This window comes from Cydia fagiglandana, chromosome 1 (genome assembly GCF_963556715.1).
Source record: "Cydia fagiglandana chromosome 1, ilCydFagi1.1, whole genome shotgun sequence".
Classification (NCBI taxonomy): Eukaryota; Metazoa; Arthropoda; class Insecta; order Lepidoptera; family Tortricidae; genus Cydia; species Cydia fagiglandana.
Window position 1 is genome coordinate 22,109,660 of NC_085932.1, and position 24,770 is coordinate 22,134,429.

Genomic DNA, 24,770 nt, shown 5'->3' on the forward strand with positions numbered 1-24,770 from the left:
TTCCGTGAACAAAGTTTTGTACGGAACACTAAAAAGGAATAGACCCACTTTAACCTGTCATACCTATGTGTGGTGTTAAAAAAATCGTGGGTTCAAACCTCGGTTGTGTTGTTTAGAGCAAAAATAATCGTACTCGAAAATAATGCAATAAAAGATGAGTAAGGTTTACTCGGGTAATGTTGAAAACTGTCTGATAATTCCGAAAAGAGACTTTTATCATGATGGAATTAAGGGTGATTTTCATCTGAATTTCGGAATTATCCTTGAATTATCCGACATTCGGTATTACCCGAATACACCTTACTTAATAATCTGGTCAGGATTTTTATCATACTCATACAGAGACAAGATAAAAACAGTATTATAGTCGTAGTAGATCAGGATCACATATGGATTGTGATTACCACGTAGCTCTTTTTCTGGGATAATGACCCCCTATGCCCCAAACCATTACTTTAAGCCCAAACGCATACATTTTGGTTAGTTTATGAATTGAACATTAGATGACGCTCACCCGACTAACTAAAATTCTGAATCGCGCTATAAAGATTTTTCTTGTCATAATGACCCCCAAACGCATATATTTTTGGTTAGTTTATGAATTTAACTTTAGATGGCGCTGACGCGACTAGTTAAAATCCTGAATCGCGCTATCAAGATTTTTCTTGTGATAATGACCCCTAAACGCATACATTTTGGTTAGTTTATGAATTGAACATTAGATGGCGCTGACCCGACTAGTTAAAATCCTGAATCGCGCTATCAAGATTTTTCTTGTGATAATGACCCCTAAACGCATACATTTTGGTTAGTTTATGAATTGAACATTAGATGGCGCTGACCCGACTAGTTAAAATCCTTAATCGCGCTCAGCGATGTGACGAGTCCACTTTTTTTCGATTCGAATCATTCGAATCGATTCGGCCACTGATCCGAGTTGAAATTCGAACTGACTCGACTCGACGGTTTGCGTGGTTCGCGACAAGGTCACGGGCCGCGGAGCCGCAAACGAGTCAAGCGGCAGTTGTTGTAAACAGAACCTTCAAGACACCGAATTAAGGTTTATTTTTCAATGGCCATACTACCAGTGAACTCGACTCGGGATGGCAAATCAAGCGGCAGTTGTTGTAAAAAGAACCTTCGGGCTATGGAATTAAGGTTTATTTTTGAATGGCCTTAGCGTAGCGTTGACTCGGCTCGGAGAGTTGGTGAATTGGCGATTCATTCGCCGAGTCAGCGGATCGGATACCAAGTTACCAGTCAGTTTAGTGGCCGAGTTGATTCGGATTGCCAATAGTCTTGATTCGAATCAACTCATCTGTAGGTTGATTCGGATTATTCGAATCAGATAACTCGACTCGCCCATCGCTAATCGCGCTATCAAAATTTTTCTTGTGATAATGACCCCCAAACGCATACATTTTGGTTAGATTATGAATTGAACATTAGATGGCGCTGACCCGACTAGTTAAAATCCTGAATCGCGCTATCAACGATTTTCTTGGCACAATGACCCCCTAGACTCGTACTATAACTTTTGCACTAGATTGATTTGTTATTTTATTAGGTCAGTACCATGTATGTACCTATAAAAGTCATCTCTTTACGTTATAAGCCTGACCCGTAATAACTTTTCTATTCCTCTTTCTTTTCTATTTTTCTTTTTTTTTATTGTGCCTGTCAAATAAAAGCAGGACGTTTAAATTCGCGGAGCAAATTCATTATGGGAAAATATTGTCCAATAAAACCGCAATCAGGTAGTCGTGCGAATTCGTCACTAACGACCTCTGGCGACGTGATCCGGCATCAATTAATGCACTACTGCTGCATACAAATGCACTCGTGACAGGCATGTGTGACGAGATATACGCTATGGCAGTTTTCGTCTGTCTGTACATCCCGTAGTACAGCCAAAAGCAAATTGCTTGGCCACTTTATGAATGAATCTTTTTTTATTATTAAGTCTATGGAATTAATTGAATTGTTAATGTTGAATTGTTGTCTTCATGCAATTTTGCAGTTCGCTGTAGGTACATTCGTAACTTCGTAATTTGATCCTTATAGGAAAATAAGTATGAATAATGTACGAAACTGTAGGTAGTGCCATCGTCTGCAGCGGATTTGATAGCCCACGCAGTGAAAGTGTTATTTTAAACGTCAAACTTCTATGAAATTATGATGTATAAATGACACTTGCACTGCGTGGCCTATCAAATCCGCTGCCAACTTTTTTGGTCCGACTCTACAATATTTTTACCATTCATTCGGCCTGTCATAAGTTTCCTACAGCAAGCTACATTCAATTTATCAATGAACAGTTAAAAGCCAATTTAAAAGATCACGCAAACCCACGATATTCTCTTGTAATCCATTATGATCGTAATAAAAACTCATGTTTTTTACGGATTTATGACCAAATCGAACCTTTAATATGTACGTGAGGTGGATTTACCTCACGAGTGATTCAGTGTTCGAAATCAAAGAGGAAAGGTCACAATAACAAAGAGTGCAGACGATAAACAACATCGTGTGTGTTGTCACGGTGTGTTATGTGCATTTTGACATTATTAGGATTGCAATGAAATGAAAATCTAAACTACGTACCTATTAGGTTTTCAGATTTGATTCAGATGCAGCAGAATTTTTGAAAAATCGTTTTTCGATCATAATATGGTTGCAAAAAACATGAACAGCAATATTGAGGCCTTTTTGTAGTAATTCATCAATTCGAAACATAATATCTTGACTTTCGCTCGATAGAAAAATAGGACATTGTGCAACATGGGGCGTAAGTTGAATATTGCAAACGAGAGAGTAAGTTAAATCGCGACGGCTTGCCGGAGCGATTTATAGACTCGAGTTTGCAATATTATTACGCCCCGAGTTACATACAATGTTTTTCATCACACTTTGCGATACAAAAATTAAGTATAAAGACTAGAAACTTCATAACTCCCTAGGGAGAACGCTTTTTCTATAACTCCCGCTAAACCTGCGTGCAATTTCACATTTACTGAGTGAGTGTGATGAAAAATCACGAAAATAGGTCTAAAATGCACCTTTTTAAAGATTTGAATTTTTTTTGTACAAAAGCTAAAATATTAACCTTGCTTCTTAAAATGCGCAAGTTTATTTTTGATCGAACCCATCGATTACTTTTTTTGTTAATAATATTTTTTTAGCCTATAAACGTCCTACTGTTGCACGCTAGCCCAATGCGGATTGGGGACTTCACATAGACCTTTGAATTTCATCGCAGATGTATGCAGGTTTCGTCACGATGTTTTCCTTCACCGAAAAGCTAGTGGTAAATATCAAATGATATTTCGTATATAAGTTCCGAAAAACTCATTGGTACGACCCAGGATTTGAACCCACGACCTCCGGATTGAAATTCGGACGTCATATCCACTCTGCCACCACCGATCTACAAATAATAAATTTAAAATTTATATTCTACCCTAATATTTAATATTTCGATTTTAGTAACAAATATCACGCATATTATAACATTAAAAAATCATGACATATTCGTCACGTAGGTAACGTCAGGCGTGGCTCACTCCGCGATTTCGTCGCTTTGCTACAGGTAGCTAAAACTCCATCCGTTCGACCCCAATTTTGGGGATTGCCATAAGCCGCGCGTGGCGCTGTCGCCACCTTGCGGCCATATCTGTGCTGATCGTGACAGACGCGTTTTGTTAGAGAGTGAGTTTTCTGTACCTAGTACTATTATTTATTCTGTGGTAACGTTCAGAAATGATATCAAATAGATACGTGCGTCGCGCTAGCTGGCGCAGTTAAAATGTGTTGTTCGCCCCTAGTTCGCCCTAACAGCTACGTACCGTTGTTTTCTACTATTTTTTGCCAGCAACACGAGTAATGCAACGTGCAACTTACAAAAAGAATGTCTGACACGTTAAATAGAGACTGTAAGAAGATACGCCGAGCACGAATATCTGGCGTTCTGTTAGCGGGCGGTCTCGCGGGTCGCTAAACATGTCAATTAGTATTCCACGCACTGACGAGACCCGAGAGGGTCTGAGTGCCTACCGCGAACCACGTTCGAAGTGTTGCCTCTCTGTTCCACTTGTAAATTCGTACGTAAGTGTGACAGGGAGGCAACACGTCGAACGAGGTTGGCGGTAGGCCCTCTGATTTGATCTTGCACTAGCTCTCGTATGTGGCGTTTGACAATGACATATTTAGTTATGCTGTGTTGCAATGAAAAGTATGTACTTTGTATTTTACCTATCAGGAAATCCTCCGCTCCGCCCCACCACACTGAAGGGAGTTGGACAATAATGGACATTCCTATTTAGGTAGCTACTTAGGTATACAAATAGCGAAATATGAAGGACGCACATTTAATTACCTTAGACGGATATTATAACCTAAAGGCTGCAATGGACGGACGTAGGAAACCATTTAAAAAAACTATGAATTAGGTACCTATCTATAATTATTAGGGCATTCGGGTTAGCACAGGAGCGCAGCGCTGGTATCTGGGCTGCGAGATAGACTACCAGATTTTCTTTTCTAACTGTATTCAACTACATAGAGAGGGACGGGTAGGTAGTCTATCTCGCGCTCATTCGAACGTACGCTGACATTAGAATGACATTTAAATAATGTCATCATTATCGTGCTTTTCGCTCGTACGTACAGATATCATTCTGATGTCAGTTTACGTTCGAATTGGCCTGACTGTCGAGGCGCTCTCCTGTGAGTAGTAGGGCAGATTCAATTCGGTCGGCTTTTCTTTTGTGATGCTTTACAATACGAATACTTTAAGTGGACGATCAATCAATTAATCATTTGTGTTATGAAATTATAGACACACTACCTATATGTTTAAACACACCTACGTAAGAATTCCTGCATGCCTACTTTTGCAATAGGTACTTATACCGTCCAATAATTCTGGCATCAATAGAGTGCAATCTGCATACTTTTTATAAACTAACGATTTCACAAGTCTAAATCGTCGACACTGGTCATAATGCTTTTAAATTACCGGTCAAGCACGTGTCAATCACATCAGATTTGCTGATTAGACTCGTAAATTTTAATACTTAGGTACTTATAGTATTAGGTTGTACAGGCTTAGCACGCGCGCGAGATTCTGTTGCGGTACAAAGCCTCAGTTATACTAACTACAAAACTACTACAATAGATAAAGAGACATATGTACAAAGAAAATTAACCAAAACTATGCTATGTGCCATGTCCGATCCAAAACTCCCCACCCCCCGGGCAGAAAGTAGATACTTATGCACAAATGAAGTCAGCGCACCATCAGTACGGTTACCATCAGTTTGTCACTGACATAAACGCCGTCGAGAACGTAATTTACTTTCTATACATCCCGTTTGCACTAATATGCGAGTGCGAGCGAGATGTATAGAAAGTAAATTACGTTCTCGACGGCGTTTATGTCAGTGACAAACTGATGGTAACCGTACAGCTCTAGTGTTTTACGACTCACGGCGACAGCTAAACGCAGTAGTTAGGGTCATTTAGCCCACTGTTACCATTTCTCTCGTCTCACACGACACGACAAGCCATGAGTCACGTGGGAACCATATCTTACCTCAAACGACGGACGTGGAACAATTTTTGCAAGAAATCTTAGCTGCATGTGGTGCAAAACATAAGCGATTATCTATTTTGAAGATTTGCTCATTAAGAAAGTGTGTACAGCTACATTATTATCTGGCCCGAGGGTTAACTGGTAGGATGTCTTCTGGCATTAAGTTCGCCTTTTGTGCAATTTTTACTGTGCAATAAAGTTTAAATAAATAATAAGTGTACCTACATCAGGGATAAATGGGTTACTTTGAGAATCGTCGTTTGATTTGTGTTATATATGGTACGGGTTACATATTTCTACTTTGATCCTGACCATTTTGATCGTTTAGTATTTAAATTCAACATCATGCACTGTTTAGCGCTAAGTAAGCTGCGCAGTTATCATACGCTTAGTTGTCCACCATAAACCATAAGTTATGGTTTGTTAAATTGTCTTGTTATGGTCCATAACAAGGGTTGCCATATGGAAAAATTAAATGTCCTGATAAAAATCCAGACATCACCCTATAAATCCGGACATTTCTTGTAGCAGAGATTTGGCGTAGCTTGAACGACGCCCTGGCGGCGCGCTGCTCTCTGTGGTGTACTGTATATCGTGGATCTACTTTTCCCTTTCCCTTCGCCCGATCCCGTAGCCGGGAGCCGGGAGCCGGGGAGGGCCCAGGCCTCGCATTTTATTTTTATAATGTCATTCCTAAAAATCCGGCCAAGTCCGGCCGCAATCCGGACAAAGGGTCAAAAATCCGGACATGTCCGGACAAATCCGGACGTATGGCAACCCTACTAACCTAACCTTAAACCAAACCCATTTCAAGTTTGCCATCCACAGCTCTAAGACTAGTCACAGGTTGCAAGCTTGTGACTCGCGCCACCCCGGTCTATCTGTTCACAAAAATTGCCTCGACTGCGAGTTCGTCTCTTGTATAACTTGACCCCAAAATTCATCACAACAACGCCTAATCGTAGCTCAGATTTACACTGGTCTCTTGCAAAGATGTGTGTGAACGATTCACACCGTTTAGCATGCCGCGCGCATGCGCGGGGGCGCCTGCGCAGCCGTCACACGCTTCCGCATCTAATTGTACACATAACACCGCTGCATTAACCATGAGCTCAATGGCTTATCTATTACAACGCTCAATGGACTTAACTTCATTGAAGAATACTTAAGACATTCTTTACATCTATAACATCTATGAGAAAGACCCGAGAATTATCCAATGCAAATTTAGAAACGAACGAATACGGACTTGTTCTTAGAGAGTATGTAAATCAGCTGATTAACAATTATGCAGGACTTGATACTTTGATGTTAATACTACATAGTAGGTATGATCGTATCGTGCAATAAATAATTAAGTAAAACATTGTAGGTTAATGAACGGGCAAAATTTTCGCTGGTACGTAACCTCCTTTATCGGTACAAAGCTCAACATAAATAGAAGCTTACTTAACCTCAATGTCAGGTCAACGATTGATCAGTCCGTTGACCCGGCACGACATCTTGTAGACTAATATTTCAGTGAGCTGAAACACGCGCTGGGGCGGGCTAATTCGATGCTCCGGTTAACGTGTGTTGATTGATCTCAATGAGAATCTCAATGAAGAGATATCTTGTAGCTGTATGTAATTAGGTAGTTAAACATAGATTGTTGAGGGCCTAGCACACAGTGGCCTAGCAAAGATGAAAATTGATAGAAAATTCCAGTTGAAACTTATTACTTATAAATAAATAAATAATGTATGGAAGTAATCACGTGACTGTTCGTAGCATTTGTCATACAGATACCTACATTTTTTTCTTGTTTGGCATTCGTCGATTGTCATCTTGTCTGGTAATAGTAAACTTGACAACTGGCAGGGTTTTTGGCAGTGCATTGTTGTCGAAACAGGGAAGGCGATAAACAATGGCTTTGTTTACTGATTAGTGAAAGTACCTAAACTAAACATTTCGCAGCTATTTTTGCCAGCAGCTTTGCCTGACAATTTAAAGAAAAATAAACCTGAAAAATTGTACAACTAAATACGAGTATTTATACTATTTATACTTATTTTAACCACGACTACTCTACCAACGACTTGAATCATCTTAAATAATTGCTTTACCTACTTGGCGGCCTTGTGGTTGTAATTTGTCATGAAATGGTTTTGAGAAACCATTCTGCTTTTATGACAGTAAGAATTACTTAAATCTATATATATGAGTTGATTTAACTATTAGGATTTTTAGTTTTCTTTTTTAATCTTTATTTAACGAGCTTAGTCTAAAAGACGATGCCGCTCAATAATACACATCAAGAAATATTCTTACACTACAATTAAAAGCTAAACAGTTAATTCTTTTCGTCTTCGGATGCCCACCATCACCATACTGTACAGAGCTCTCGCTTCCCTTGATTGAGGGAAAGCCAGGATTTTTAGTTGAAATGTGTAAAAATACGAAGTATTGAAATGTCTGAACACCTATCTATATTTATCAAGTTTACAACCCTGTGTCAATAAATCACACCCCATGATTTCCCTTGCTTCCATTCATCAAGTGCAGACAGATACAAAGTAGCGAGATGTTTTTTCTGACCATACATCATCACAAACCGCCTCGTCGGCACTTCCGATGTTTTTGCAGACGGTACAGCATTCCTGGTACGGCTAACTAGGTAGGAATGCATTCTTGGATCATGCTAACTGGTAATTAGGATAAGATTGTTGCTTCCGTTTTTCTGAAGAACGAAAAGCATGTGGCGTTTTTCAATGAAATTATATAAAAATAGGAAAGCTACCTATACAGTGAATGAGATATTTATGCGTTTTTGCTAGCAAGAAAATAATCATAGTGTTCGATAAAACAAACATGAAATGAAAACGAACAGTGGCTCATAACAAAATACCCCTTCGCTTCGTTTCGCTACCGAACAAGACACCTTGTTTCCATAATCCTATCTGGCTTGATTGAATGGTTGATTGGTAAAAAATGCCTTCTGGCATGAAGTGCAATTCAACCCTAGAAAAACACAACGCAACTGTAACTGACCGCCGCGCCGCCTACAGCTACCAAAACCTAACCAATTACATATATCATCATTGCAGTACCTATCTAAATTAAATTTGAAACTGCATGACCGCGCTTGCCGTGCCCGGGGACAAACTTCTCGATTACATTCTATTTCCGTAAAAAAAATAAAAAACAAAATTCATAAATAATTTCAGTCATAACAAAATCGTCACGTAAATGAGTAACACGTTGTCGTGTTATTTCGGATACCGCCAAAGCGCCCGCACGTGGGGTATCGGATACGCGTTTTTTGACAGTGTTTTTTTTTGTTTTTTCGACAGTAACGTTTTAATTCGAGGTGTAAGAACCGGGGGTGAAACAGACACTTATCTTTTAGCGAACGATATGTTATCGAGTGCACTTAGTGATTCTCAAAGTTTGCCTACGTATTTATTTAGCTGCGTTCTCGTTATGTATGTTTATGTGTAGAAGTATTTACCTCGTTACCTACTACCTACGTTAAATATATCTAAATAAAATTTTGTTTTAAAATCGTGCACAAACTTCAAGGCAGTTCAAGGGGACATTCTGACCGTGGTTGTATATCCAGTAGTCTTTAGGTTGATTAATGGTAATGATGGATAGAGTTAGACCAAGCTAAGCTGGCAGCGATTTTGACAGCATAGACTGAGCAATGTGCATGTGTTATGTAGGTACCTACTGTAAACGATAAATTTCTATGAAATTATGACGTTTAAAATAACGCTTGCACAGTCGAGCTATCAAAATCGCTGCCAACTTAGCTTGGTCGAACTCTAAGCAAGTTCGAGGTGTCTCGAAAACTTTAATTGATTCGTAATTGAAATTATTTTTACTCCACTAATACTGGCCACATGTCAATTTCGTTATGCTATAGAATTATAGAAAATTAGAGTGCTTAATGACTGTCGTCACTTACGCAAAACAACAAGTAAAGAACAAAGTACCAACATAAACCGGTAATGTCACTGTAGTTATTACAAGTCATTCATGTTGAGTACATAATGCTTCATCGTATTCTCGCTGTGAACATAAAGGTTTCTAGTTTCACTAGTTTGAACATCTCAGATCACCATAAGTCCCGCTGACATCTCTACCTTGTAAAGACATCCCTCATTCCACGCTCTAAGACGATTTATCCACCCTCCTGTCTCTATCCTATACTTAAACTCACCAAGAAAACTTGACCTGTGCCTTTCAATTTCTTCTACAATACCACAGTACAAAATAATTCCTTGTATAGAAGTCTGAGGTCATTTGTGACTGGTTTGCTAATACAGAGGGCGTAAAACGTGTAATGTGCCATTTCCGATAAACTTTTTGAAGCCCACTTTTTGTTAAGTATATTGAAAATTTTTGTTCGTTGTCTGTTTTAATAAGTAGCTCATGAAAACATGATAATCTGGGGTATATAATAATACTTAAATTATTCTATAGGTAAGTAATGTTTCAACTTGTTAGCCTAATTACAAACAGATGGAGATTCATATGACTTCAGTAATTTATCAAGTAAGTCTGCATCACTGACCTACATTACTCACAATCAGAGAGCTCCCAGTATGGCTTCCATGTAAATTACACTGTCGAGAACTTTCTTCTATGCGCATACTACATCTAGGTTTCTTAAAAAAATATCTGAAATTATAAGAATTATCTCAATTCTGTTTGCTCATAAAATAAGGTAGAGATTAAATACAACAGGAGCTTATTCATTTATAATACAATTGTATGCATGTCTTGATGTACCTATACTATTATTTACTTATTAGGTGTTATGTACATTTGGGTACATAGGTACGAAAAAAAATTAGTAGAAATGCAGTGCTAAGAATAGGGTCAACATACGTAGGGTACGATCATTAGGGCCGACTATTTTATCTTTAGAATATTATTTTAGGACTCACAAAAACGTTGAAAAAGTAACCTTTTTTCCTCTTAATTCGTCTTCGCCAGAGTTTCGCACCTCGTTCGGGCGTTAAAAACTGGTCGCTAAAAATGTCTGATGAGGGTTGTCATGGGGCGAGACTTTGTGAAGTAAACGGAAGTTTACTTAAAACATAGGTACTTTAGTTAAAAAAAACCGGCCAAGTGCGAGTCGGACTCGCGTTCCAAGGGTTCCGTACATTACACAATTTTTAAAAATGATTTTTTTTATGTGAAACGTGAGTGAAATCTCTTTAAAAAATCCGTAGGGGTCGGATCAAAAACTAAGTAATTAAGTCCGACTCACGCTTGACTGTACATTTCTAATAGGTTTTCCTGTCATCTATAGCTATAGACCTATTTGATGTACTTTTTTCAAAATTTTAGACACTAGTAGTTTCGGAGATAAAGGGGGGGGGGGAATGGTCATTTTTTGCCTATTCTCTTAAATTACTTCTATACTGTTTATTAGAAAATTATAAATAAAATATATTTGAGATCGTTACAATAAGCTCTTTCATTTGATATGTAATATGATATAGTTTGAAAAACTTTATTTTTTAATTATCTCATTTACCCCCCAAAAGTGGCCCCCATGTTTAAAATTCATTTGTTTTCGTTACATGTCCGTATTTGGGTCACATTTAAACTTACATATGTGTATCAAATTTCAACTTAATTGGTCCAGTAGTTCCGGAGAAAATCGGCTGTGATAGACAGACAGACAGACGCACGAGTGATCCTATAAGGGTTCCGTTTTTTCCTTTTGAGGTACGGAACCCTAAAAATAGAAATAATATCAATTTGATAAGAAAATCGTAAGTAAAGGTGTGACAGAGGCGGTTCCGAAATAGAAACATTGTCCATTAAATAATTAACTTAATGAATTTTGAAAAACGACAGTATTCGTAGTTAATTAAATTAGCATTGATTAAGGCTCGTCGCACAGCCAGTTGGCGAGTCCATTATGCGCGTTAAATATAGCGCGATCAATAGCAGGAGTCTGCAGCCGTAATGGTGGTACGGTCGGCATCAAAACTTAAAGCATGCCTGTGGGATATTTATAAGTAGGTAATTTATTTAAAATAAATTCGCGATAGACCCGTCTATAAATGTGAGTTAACAGGTAGTACAAGTACCTGGTTCGAACTTTCATGGACATATTTATCCCGAATTAGCTACGTTATTTATTTCCTACCTAAACCGAGTTCAATGTTTTCTTTTTTGCTTCTAGTACGTTTTTAAATGTTTCCAATGACTCCAATCAACAAGGGGTTGATCGGAAAGCGAACATTAAGACATTATGTATTGCATTTTTAAACAAAGAAAAAAATACAACTTCAGGTAAAATCCTCAGACCAACCGCTCTGTCCATATAGATACAAGAGCGTTTCCAAATGCGACGAATATTTCCATATTTAATATGATTCATTGTTTCTATACCTACCTTAGAAGGGCGTCAAGTATTTCTATTTTAAGAATATCAAAGCTTAATTTACTATTAAACTTACAAAGCTAATCTTATTTTATTTGACTGGAGTAAACTAGGTATTTCGCGTGACTTTACGATGACAGGCAAACGAATTGCTTTTCAAATAGGTACTTTTCTGTTTGTTAATATTCGGAAAATAGCAAAAACAGCAACGACTTTTAAAAACTATATTAAAAATAAAAAATACAAAATTGTCTTATTGTGTCTGGAGTAGAAGTCTGAAGTAGTTTTATTTAACTGGACGGGACGGGCTGCTGTTTCACTGTTGCGGACATTTTTGGGGCCTCGAAGGTATCAAAAAGTTACCTACTCTGTATGTATATCTATCTTTTAATTAAATATTTGAATATGTTGTACCGTAACATGTTCAAAAGTATCGATTAGTATCATAACAATAACAGCGGCAGTAGCACGGTCGCATTATTATCGCTTGTCACCATGCCTGTCACGTTCTAACAAGTAGGTATGTAAGTGCGAAAGTGACGGGCATAGTGACAGGCGATAAAAATGAACCCTTGCTGCACCCGCAAAAATAAACGAGAGTCAATCCTGATCCTGCTCTATTTAATACTGGTCTCGCCTGATAATTTTTTTTAAAGCGTGGTTATTCCAATTATTACACAAGGCAATATTACCTACAAAACAAAAGCATTCCATAAACAATCACTTTGCGAATAGCCAATTACTCGAACAACGAGCGAATCGGTCCGAATTCGACGCTGCGCGGGCGTTGCCGATTAGACGCGATTAGGCTTTCATAATCCTAGGCGCACCAGGCCACCTCGTGGATAAATAATCAGAACTTAAGGATATGATGGTGATTTTTGTCTACGTGACAGCGTGATAAAACGGTGTCCGTTACTTTCTATCCCACGGTGTTGAAAAGTGACAGTTATTTTATCACTTGGATAAACATGGATAAAGCCATCCATAATTCGCCGGCTGGAAAGTGTAAACCTATATAGGTAGGTAATTTAACTTCACATTGTGTATCTTTAATTTCGTACCACTCCCGCTGTATTACCTACTTCCGAGCCTGCTGAGATTTCTGATCGTGATAGGAGTCGTTTCTTGTATTATCTATAGAGTTTCTTTATTTACGAGTGTCCTTGTAGACTGACACTCTGGAGGCTAATTATTGTCGCCTTTTTATCGTCTGTCACCATGCTTGTCACGTTCTAACAAGTATGAAACGAAAGTGACGCGTCACATGACTAGTGATAAAAATGCGACCATGATATCACTGACAAATCCTCTGGGCCTCACTGCTCTATAGTAGTAAGGAGTTCGTTTCTTAGCTAGCAGCATGGATAAAGGAACATCAAGTGTTTTACCAACTGCTTTCTTTGCAATAAAAATTTTACCGGTACCCCTTGACTAAGTAGGTATGCGGTATTTACAACGCCTGAACCCGCATCACTGTGATAACCCCCTTAGGACTGACACGATGATTTTTTGTCGTACTAATATTGACAAACGAAAAGTAAGTACCTACTTATCAGTAGATACAGTACCTACAACCATCTGATGATGAAAAGGCTCCGTTCACAGCTGCTTCATGGCTACAATAGTGCAGCAGTGAAGTGCAGTGAAAGCAAAGCGTGGGAGGACACGGATCATACCCGGTATGCACTATGCAGTCGATGTAAACGAGGATATCTTCTAATTGTATCTTGTCGATATTGGCGGAGAAGAAACTACGATAAAATATACGTACAAATCATAATCAGTTGAAGAAATTTAGGAAAATTGACAATACTGAACTTTGTGGAAAATTAATAATGCATGGTAAACTACCAGGCGTCATTATATGCGTAAAATTGAATAATAAAAGTGTTCAACTGGATGAGTGTCAAAGAACATAATTACGAGTATGTTCAGAAACTTGAAATAAAATTAAGTATATTATCATTCGTTTTAGTAAACATTAGATTAAGATTACTTAGATAACTTTATAAGTACTATTCTGTGATGCCATGTTCGACCGCAATTAACTTTGCACATAGCGTTCCAGTATTTTAACCTATAAACGAGTCGTTACATAACGCAAGTGACACGGCATTTGAGCATGATTACGGCTTGTGTGTACGAACGGCAAAATGCTGTGACACTATCTTGTACCATACGCACATACTGTGTTCTTCTCTTGAACGATCAGTGGCGCACCGTTGCATCTGCACTTCTGCATTTGTGCCGTTGCCTAATGTATTGTTGCTTGGGTACCACGCGTAAAAGTCCATCAACTTAACGGCGTCGTGACGGAGATTAGATCTAGACATCTGCCGAACATCAAGCCTATGGAAAATATGTTTTAGTCTTATTTAATCATTCAGGCAAGTATAAGTGAGGGTGAAAACTCTTTTTATACAGTCAATATCAGATTAAATTTGAGCGGCTAAATAAAGTGTCTACATGAAATGTATGGGTTCCTATACATTCTACGACTCTTCTCTTTCCGCACAGACTCTATTTTAACACGCCTTTATTGTCAAGGGGTTAGAGTGCATTCAAGTAGTACCTAAGTAAAAAAGGCAAAGCGGGTAATTTTAATCAGAATAAAAAAGGTAACCTATTCTAAAATATGTATTCAAAATATAAGCAGGTACACCAGTTTATTAACGATCGTATCAAAAAAGCATCGGCGGTTTTCAAACCACTGCATTGTACCCCAAAGTATAAAAACAATATAAAAATAAATTATATTAGCAAACTTAAATATCACACAAACACTGTAAAAACCTAGAAATCTAGGTAAGACAAACATAGATTAGATCACCGTTTAAGTAAAACATATTGAGCAAATTTCTTTATATGCCATGTACAAAAACAATTGCTGTTGTCTGTTGAATTGTACCAACATTCCGAAAACACCTGATAAGCGATTAAAAGACAAGGGGATTTGACATAAATATATATCTACACGTAAGTATATCTTAGAAATAATATTTTTTCATGTGCATGTTTCTAGACAGTGCGAATTATTAACCATAAGTCAAACAGAGATTTTGTCGCAAGCAACAGCGAAAATAGTTGTAGAAGGAATATCAAAACCACGAGATTTAAATTCTTGCTACCCCAAAATATTACACGGAACCTTTTAACTTTTACTAATTTTACTATACTTAAGCTCAGTGTTTACGAATACCTACGAATATGTACGCCAGTATCATGGTCTTATTTTTATCACTTGTCATGCCATGCGTCACTTTCGCACTTACATATTTGTTAGAACGTGATCGGCATGGTGACAAATGATAAAGAGCCGACCATATTAGCCCTACAGATTTGTCTGCAAGCAGCCTCGTGGTATTTGCGGCCCCATATTTTGTACGGTTCTCTGCTCGTGTAAATAGTAGGTAAATATGCTACGCTTTAAGGATGACTCACGTTAAACCGGGCCGTGTCGGACCCGGAGTTTACGGCGCATGGTTTTCTACGGAAAGCATCACGTGATCGCCTGTTATATCATAGAAAAGTAAGCGCCGGAAGCTCCGGTCCGGACACGGTCCACGGTGAGTTGTCCTTTATATTACTTTATTTCTTTTCCTTCTCGAAGAATTCAGGCGTGATGGGTACGTGTGAGATCTGCTGGTAGGTGTAGGCGCTGAAGAATCGCTGCGTCACGTTCATAGCGTAGTCGATGGCGTACTCGAGGATCGGGGCGCCGAACTCCTGCGCCACCAGCTGCGAGTTCTGGTTCAGGACTTGCAGGATGTTTGCACCTGGAAGTAGGAGGGTCATACTATGAGTGCCATTAATTAAGGGTCTTCGGATTTAGTACTTACAGGAATTATATTCGTAGTAGGTACCGATAAGTCTACTATTAGGTACAGTCGACGTCAAAGATATGTTTACACTTTCCGCCTTATTACAAAGGAGTATGGTGCATAAAAGTGTAAACATATCTTTGACGTCGACTGTACCTATATTAATGTTGAAAAAACATGTGTTTAAACATTACCCCTTATTCAAAAAACTTTACAAGCTTCAATTAGTTCATTTATGTTTTATCCCTTTTTAGGGTTCCGTACCCAAAGGGTAAAACGGGACCCTATTACTAAGACTTCGCTGTCCGTCCGTCCGTCCGTCCGTCTGTCACCAGGCTGTATCTCACGAACCGTGATAGCTAGACAGTTGAAATTTTCACAGATGATGTATTTTTGTTGCCGCTATAACAACAAATACTAAAAACAGAATAAAATAAATATTTAAATGGGGCTCCCATACAACAAACGTGATTTTTGACCAAAGTTAAGCAACGTCGGGAGTGGTCAGTACTTGGATGGGTGACCGTTTTTGTTTTTTTTTTTGCATTATGGTACGGAACCCTTCGTGCGCGAGTCCGACTCGCACTTGCCCGGTTTTTTACAGATATAGATACTTACCTTATTATAGATACTTACAAATACTTACCTACATAAATCAAAATGACAGATTAAGACAAAAGATTAATAGCTAATTCATGCTTGTAGCGCGTTTATGAATAACGCCGCCATTACTCTTAGTAATTTGCTACATAGGTACTTTACTTGCTCACTGCTAAGGGAGGTATTCCATCTGTCCAATGTGTTTTGCGTCACACATTTTGCTTAACGAGAGAGTGAGACGCAATGACATTGGACAAGGAAATTGGACAGGTGGAATACCTAACATTATAATAAGTATCAAATAATAGAAAATTACGTACTGATTTCAGCGCTTCCTCGGAATAAGTTAGTGAGGTTGAGTTTGAGGTCTGTGCCGTAGTCAGCTTTGTACTTGTACGAGTTGATCTTGTAGTGCCCCTCGCCCGTAGTTTTGTCCATCACGACCTTTTCCAAAACCTCCAGGCGGATACGCTGGTTCCCTGAATAAAAGTGAATAAGTAAAATTCAAGTGGATATGTAAAATTCAAGTGAATAAGTAAAATTCAAGTGAATAAGTAAAATTCATAACTTTCGCATACTGAGAGTATTAGTAGATCTGAAAAATAACGATCGTACAAAAAAATCTTATAGGTAAATAAATAAATAAATTCTCGTTTCTGTCATTCTGATCACAGTCACCATTTATGACTACAATAAGTAGGTGAGTAATTAACTATGCTCATACATACGAGTATTTTACATTATATTAATCTTCACTTTATTCATTTCATACCCTATTTGTGCTAATTAGTGACCATAAAACCTGACACGACCAATTGTCAATCCATTTAGTTTATTATTTATTTAGCTAAATTATTTATTGTTTATTATTTACTGTCAATGGAAATTACCGATCATAACTAGGCAAACCCTATGGTTTGCCTAGTTATGATCGGTAATGGCTATGGTTAGTAGTAGGATCTATAGGTTTTTCTTTCATGAAAAAATTCAACTTTTTCCCCCAATCTAAAAAAATGCATTCATAGTTGGACAGTCACCTCATGCTTATAGAGTTCCATGGTTCCCGGCAAGTGATCACCCGATTTGAACTAGTCTAATGGCTCCTCTACACGATAGGCCAACGCCGGCCACTCGAAGGGACGCATTTATGCGTTAGAGCGAGCAAGCGATATTGCTATCTCATTCTACCACATGGCTGCGTCCCTTGGAGTGGCCGGCGTTGGCCCATCGTGAAGAGGAGCCATAAGCGTAGCCGCGTAATTGTTTACCTACAGATCGAGTCACAGTAACAATGATTCTCCTGTGTCAAGCGACAACTAAGACAGGACACTTTCAAAGTAGGTATATTGACATTCGTTGAATATTCAGTTAAGAATAATAGTTCACATTATGGTTGACTAAACAGAAGTAGAGACAGAGCACCTATCAGATGGACAGGTGCCAACCAAAAGTGTCCCCCGGTACTATTGGATGGCATCGTTATTGTCAAACCTACCTGCACAAAATCAGAAGGGTCTGGAGAACGGTGGTTAAAACTAGTGCTATATAATCATGGTCGTCAGCCACAAGGGTCGAGGAGAGAAAAAACTTACATATTTTGATCTTGGCGTTGCCGTCGGTGTCGAGGTTGAAGAGCAAGATCCTGCCCTGCAGACTGTAGTGGCCCTTGATGGTGAAGTTGCAACGGATGTCGAAGATGAACTTGCGGGTCTCCCGGCGAGACCTGACAACAAAGTATAAATCAGTGTCTATTATTTTAGGGAATCCTAGTTCAAGCACACGTAAACCATTACTATTTTTAAGTCTGTTTTATATGAATGTAACCATGAAATACGTGTTTTTAAATAAATTATGTTCATGGTTAAAGTACCAACTGAGTTAAGCTATAGAACTAAGAAAAGGTTAAGTCGTAATAATGATGCAGGCTATGCGTTTCGACATACCGACGATAACCTCTTCTACAATGAATAATGCATAGAGTTTTTCCGAGTTAATTACAAGATGCGTGAACACACTATTACGTTGTTACTTATTAACTACATTGTAGTGGGAAATCCTCTGGAAATGATGTCACTATTGTTTGACGGACACATGGGTTTCTCGAGGAACATTCAACTTATTCAAACACTATACTTCTGCCCGCCACTTCTTTTGCGAATGATTTAAAAAAAGGATAAAAATATATATGCCCTCTCCGGGGCATCAAATTATCTTCATAACATAAATTCGTTCTGCGGCGTATGCGGCACTTAAAAATACAGTAAAACAGTATGTAATGTAATGAATGAGACGTACAATCTGCATAGATTTAAATTAATTATAAAAGCAGATGTCAACTGCAATGCGTTTACCATAATTGAGGTTATCCAACGAAATGGCGAGGCAACTCAGGAAATTTCATACTATCCCAGTGTTTTAGACTACATTTTTTAGGACAACCGGTAGATAAGAAGAAGGTACCTTTATACCGGATGTGGCCTGTAACATGAGCAAATAATTAAAATATAGATTGTACTCCTCAAACGGTGACACTTTTGTTCTAAAACTTTTAAAAATTATGAATTATTTAGGCTCCCTATTTTTCATACAAAATAAATATTATCTCCAATGGACGCCATCGCCACGCCATATCATTGTGATTGATGTTGCTTGTCACGCCTTAAGCAAAACAAAAGTCGCAATACATTGCGTCTTACAATAAATTTTAAAGTGTATTAAAAATCAAACCACAAGTTATTTTTAAAAGTCGCTGAACAAATGTTAGTCAGTATAAGGAGTACAGCCTTCAGTTAAATTTTTTGCTCATATTACAGGCCACACCCGGTACCTATAGTAATCAGCAACAAATAATACGACTGGGATGTATAAAAATGCTGATTGCACAGATATTGTATTACAATAATAGGTTAATTGACTTACATTTCATCATCACATATTTTTATGTCCTAAACAGAGATCAAGGTCAAAAACACTACTACCAACAAGTCAAGGTACATAATACATAAAAAACTGTATGATCTCTTTTATGAGGCAATAACAAGCATAGGTACCAGCAAATATTGTCCATGTAAATATTGCATGGTCAATGTCAGCGTCTTTTTAGCAAGTGAAGTGTAGGTATTGTAGGTAATGGGTTTGAAGATGTGTGTATTCGTGGGTAATGGTTTTTATTTTGTGACAGGTAAATATTTAAAATATTTATGTAGAGTCAAATATCGAATAAATACTTGAAGCGGAATAGAGCTATGGATACACTTACGGCGCGATTCGGGAAATGAATTAGAGATGCACTAGATATGAAATAGTAAAGCCAATGTAAAATCCAAAAGTAAAATCCACAGCAAAAGGTACCATTTCCCCGGCTGAATATTGGAGCGGCGTTAATAATAGTGTAAGCGCCAGCTGCCATAAGGTACCTTTTGCCATGGAACGTCACATATCTTTACTATTTCATATCTAATGCATCTCTAATTCATTTCCCGAATCGCGCCGTTAGTTCTAATTAACTTTTTTAAGGAAAATGTGCTTTTACCTCTGAAAAGATTCGTAAACTTTTCTGCGTTTGTGCTGTGGTTTTGCATTTTATAGGTTGCTAATCTTGACGCTATTATTTTAATTACCAGTTGACATTCCTTGACATAAAATGACAACATAACTGTACCTTCTATCTTTACAAGTAGGTAATAAATGATAATTAACTAGATTGACTATAAAACTACCGACTGCATAGATCGATGCTCTTGACCTATCTTGTCAGTTATTATGCATCATGTAATGCTAATGTCATTAATCTCTTGGTCAAGTATAAATCGTTTAACATGTCATTTCGAAAGCATAATATGTACTTTACTTGAAATAAGCTTTGCTTTATAGCAACGAGGTAAAAACTTAAATATGTACCCTGATCTGATAGCTATTTAATAACATACCTACGTATAATTAGTTATAACAAATGACATTGGTATGTACCTACTTATTTAGAGAATCGTTCTCTATCGGCTTATCATAAAACTTAGTTATCATAGATAGGTAAAATACTCGTCATGTCTATGATTGGATAAAGTCTACGTCATATACTAACTTGACAAATTACACTATACCTATACAATAAGGTACGGTTTCATAAGAATATCCTCTCAATAACGTTTCCGTATTTACATATTTTCTAGGAGCTGCAGTATATTTTTTATAAAAACATTAGGTACCTAGTTCATATATGTACCTACATGGATTGCACGTCACGGAGTTTGCATCGTGCATCGTGTATTTAATAAGTAGGTAGGTTGTATCGAATACTCACGAAACTTTGAGCGGCACGCACGTACTGAGCCCGATCAGCCTCCCATTATGGAAGGTCATCTTGACGTTCCCGGGCAGGTTCATGCTGATGTTCTTGTCCAGGTACAGCGGATCCAGCGACGGGATATTGGCCTCCGGGATGCCCTTCACCAGCCCGGGGATGGCATCCAGTGTGGCCTGGGTGAAGCATTCGTCTGATAGTTCGGAACAGGGATGGATGAAGTCCGCTGGAATTTGAAGACAACATTATTCCTTGTCGTAGGACAGATTTTTATGTGTTTCACTAAAGTGTAGCTTTTATTGACTTTCCTTTTTCTCTCTTCCTCTTTCTTACATATCGTCGACTTAAAGATTGAATAATGTAGTCATTCCTTAAGTACTGGATAATTGGAGAATATAATTTGACTCTATCGTCTTCTATCCTCTGCATCTTTTCCTAGGTAGGTATGCATACGTACTTAAATATATGAAAATATGTATTAAGGAAGAAGATTAAGAAGAATCCTTCACTAACACTACACTAGGAACCCGGCAGCGGGCTCGATAGCCACTTGTGATTTAACTATTTGAACTTTACGAACGACTGTTAATAAAGAAGATAATTAGTGCAAAGCATGCAGTTTTTATATTTACGTATCTAAGTACATCAGTTTGGCGTTTGGTGATTTACACCAAGCAGGGATCACGTTTGTAACCAAGGTAAATACGAGTACTTGACGCAAGCGTGGCCGCGGCCGCGTTAGTAGGTAAATGAGCCCTAAGTTCTGTCGCAAACTGGAAACGTATGCGCATGCCTAACACCTGGCTAATTCACGAAACGATCCTGCGCAGCGCTGACGCGCTAGCTATTTTGGTGTCGTATAGAAGTTATATAGAATCAAGGCGCTTGTTCGCTGGATATATGCTACGCAGACAGGCAAATGTAGCTCTATGAAAACTATGCTTGTACCTACAGCAGTTTAATTCGTAGAGCGAAAGGGAGGGCGTAATTATGACAAATAATTTATGTTCAAAACTAGCTATCGCTCTGCTACAGAGTTAGGTCTGGTTGGACGCAGTTTTGCCTCTATATGATCCTAGATACAGTAATGGGTAACTAACTACTATTTACTAAGTACACCCCTAACTTGCATAATGCCCTATTATTTACAAGAAAAAAAAAAGCTTAAAAATATCATTTTGCATTCTAAAGCAAAGTTACAGAAACAGATACGAATAGGGTTACCAGATACAAATTTAGAATTTCCTGACAAAATTTGACATTCATATTTTTTTTCAGGACGGGGGGGAGGGATCTCTAGCCGTTAGCGATGGCCACCCGATTGAGCCGATATCCGCGTTTTAATAATTTAAGCTTTATTAAATTTATTATTTGTATTCATTTTTAAGTAAAAAAACAGGTACATTAAAAAAAAATCTATCAATTCAAAAAAATTCCTGACATTTTCGTGTTCCGTCCCCATTCCTGACATGTCAGGAAAATTCCTGTCATCTGGTAACCAGCTAGCTAGATACGAACTAAGTCCCTATACAATCCGAACCCGAAGGGCATCTTAAGCGCATACTACATGAGCGCACGGCGTGAGAGGAAGTCCGTTGTTGCATCGATTGCAACCAATCTGAACGGAATTTGTTCCGGTTTTCACCGTGACCTCAGCTTTATATCCTCGAGAGTTTAATGCGTTTATAATTTATACGAGCGAAACCAAGGTGATCTAAACTATTGCATGTAGGTACATACTAGTCCTAGTTGCGTAGTCTTACGCGTTTAATTAAGTGTCAAATTTATGGATGACTCACGCTAGACCAAGCTGGGGCCGGGCCGGAGCTTTCGGTGCTTCGTTTTCTATGGAAAGCACCACGTTGATTAGTATTTCAATAAAACTGCAATTAGGTACACGAACAATTTGAACAAGGTTTATTTTAATTTTAGAAAATGATTACTTCGTCAAGGTTACACTATGACTTTTAATTCACCATAATGTGCTTATGGGTAAACTTTAAGGAAGAAAACGAAGTGTATAGACCGACCGGATGTTAGATACAGGTACTAGATATGTCATAAATAGGTAGATTATATTTTATGACATATGAAACTTTTGCGTTTTTAATCATATTTTTTCATCTCATGCTCTGAAAGCGACTCATCGCTTATCTATAAAGCGGGTTGAATTTGATACATTTGGAACCTAGGGAAATTTACTTTTCATGTATTTTTTTTCGATAAGCATCCAAAATTCGATTTAAAATGGATACGTAGTATAACTTTCATTCTGATATATAACTCCCGATTCCATAAGTAACGATCCTTTAACCACAACTGTTCAGTGAAACACACCTCAAGAAATAGGTAGGTTGAGCTGCAAGAAAACAAATTATTATTTTTTACTTATATGTAAGTACCTACGTTATTATTGCTCATGACTCTCTATCGGTTTTGAGTTTTCGACTTTCGACCCATAGATCTATTTCGCTTGGAAAATAATTTAAAAAGCGACATTGAAATATGTATATATTGTATATAGAATTCTTTATGATTTATTTGGTATGAAAACGAAACAAAAATTAACTACACATGGCCACTCAGCAATCAGAATGAGTTATGTCAATCATTCTAAAATCCAGAATAAAGTAGAAGGTACGGTATTACCATAACGGCGGAGATAAGTGGTAGGACAAATAGAATGAATACATTACCAGTTTTACTTCAATTATCTATTATCATAAATATTATTTCATAAAATAAAAACTGTTAGGTGTGGTGGTGTAGGGTGTGGCGTGTGTATCAATATGCCCAACATTTCCCACTTTACATCGAAATATACTGTAGGTACTCACGTAACGGTATCAACTGCAAACTGCACTGAAGGCACACAAACACGTATACCACCAACACTGGCCAACCGCTCCTCATTTTTAACCCCTAAAACGCCTTAAAATAAAAGAAATACAAATAAATTTTCAAATTTAGAACGCGAACGTTCGAAATTTGATTTGTATTCTCTATTAGCTATGGTGCGTGTTTTTCTCGTTTGCGGCGGACGCCGAATGGCTCCTTAGAGAAACCGCGCGCAACTGGTGTTTAAAACTTTGGAGTTGTAATTAAATGCCTCAAGGACTTAAGACTAGGTTTCTTGTTCGCGATTACATTAGTATGTTAACTAACTGGTACCATGACGGGTAAGGAATTTTCAGTTAATAACTTAGCGATACTTATGATTTTAACATTCATCTTTTTGACCTATATCAACATGTTTATAATTTCAGAAGTATTACACTGGCACTGCAAGATTTACATCGTCATTGTGAACTACCGTTTTCAAAATCACGTACACATTTTCAGTACGAATATGGTGTTTGTAATTTAAAAGGGTGTTGATCAAGTGTTGATGATATTTTTAAGTAAAAAAGTCGCACGTGCATCTTTTATGCCAATTCGCAAAGCCTGCAATTTGAAGGGCCAAAAATTTATGCTTTACACGTCTCTTAACAGATTGCATCTGTCATACATGCGTCTAATAAATCATACGAATGAAATCCCAGCCTAAGGCTGTGGGAACACTCGTGCAAAGCGTTTAGAGTGCAGCTCTCGTGTTGAAACTGCTGTGTCGCAAGCCCAGCCAGAGACGAGCCTTATCCTAGCCTCGCTTAGGCTTAGCCTTAAAAATCTGGTAAAGCATTTGTATTAGCGCGTTAATAAAACATACTTAAGTTATGTATGTACGTAATAGAGAATACAAATCAAATTTTGAACGTTCGCGTTCTAAATTTGAAAATTTATTTGTATTTCTTTTATTTTAAGGCGTTTTAGGGGTTAAAAATGAGGAGCGGTTGGCCAGTGTTGGTGGTATATACGTGTTTGTACTATTCGTAGTACGTAGTACGTAAATTTAATCATAAAAATCATAAATCATTTAATTAACTACAAAATTTCGTTTTATGAATTTACTACCACTAGTAGCCAATTGTTTTATAGTTTAACTACACTGCTCTATTTCAAATTACTTTATTACAATATTTTATACAATTGAATCTCATAGTATTTAATTATAACTACACGGATCCA

The 24,770-nt window shown here is 37.8% G+C and overlaps 1 protein-coding gene and 1 long non-coding RNA gene across 2 annotated transcripts in view; one reads left to right on the forward strand and one right to left on the reverse strand.

Moving 5' to 3' along the window:
• Positions 1-24,770, forward strand: part of LOC134667791 (uncharacterized) — a 537,524-nt gene that overhangs the window by 183,448 nt on the left and 329,306 nt on the right. The gene's annotated exons all lie outside the window — the stretch shown is intronic.
• Positions 14,608-23,784, reverse strand: LOC134667502 (uncharacterized). Its single transcript, XM_063524933.1, has 5 exons — positions 23,543-23,784; positions 20,706-20,931; positions 17,998-18,128; positions 16,726-16,884; positions 14,608-15,760 (listed from the first exon to the last, which is right to left on the reverse strand). The coding sequence occupies exons 1-5, from the start codon at positions 23,616-23,618 to the stop codon at positions 15,573-15,575; spliced, it is 780 nt and encodes a 259-aa protein (XP_063381003.1). The 5' UTR covers positions 23,619-23,784; the 3' UTR covers positions 14,608-15,572.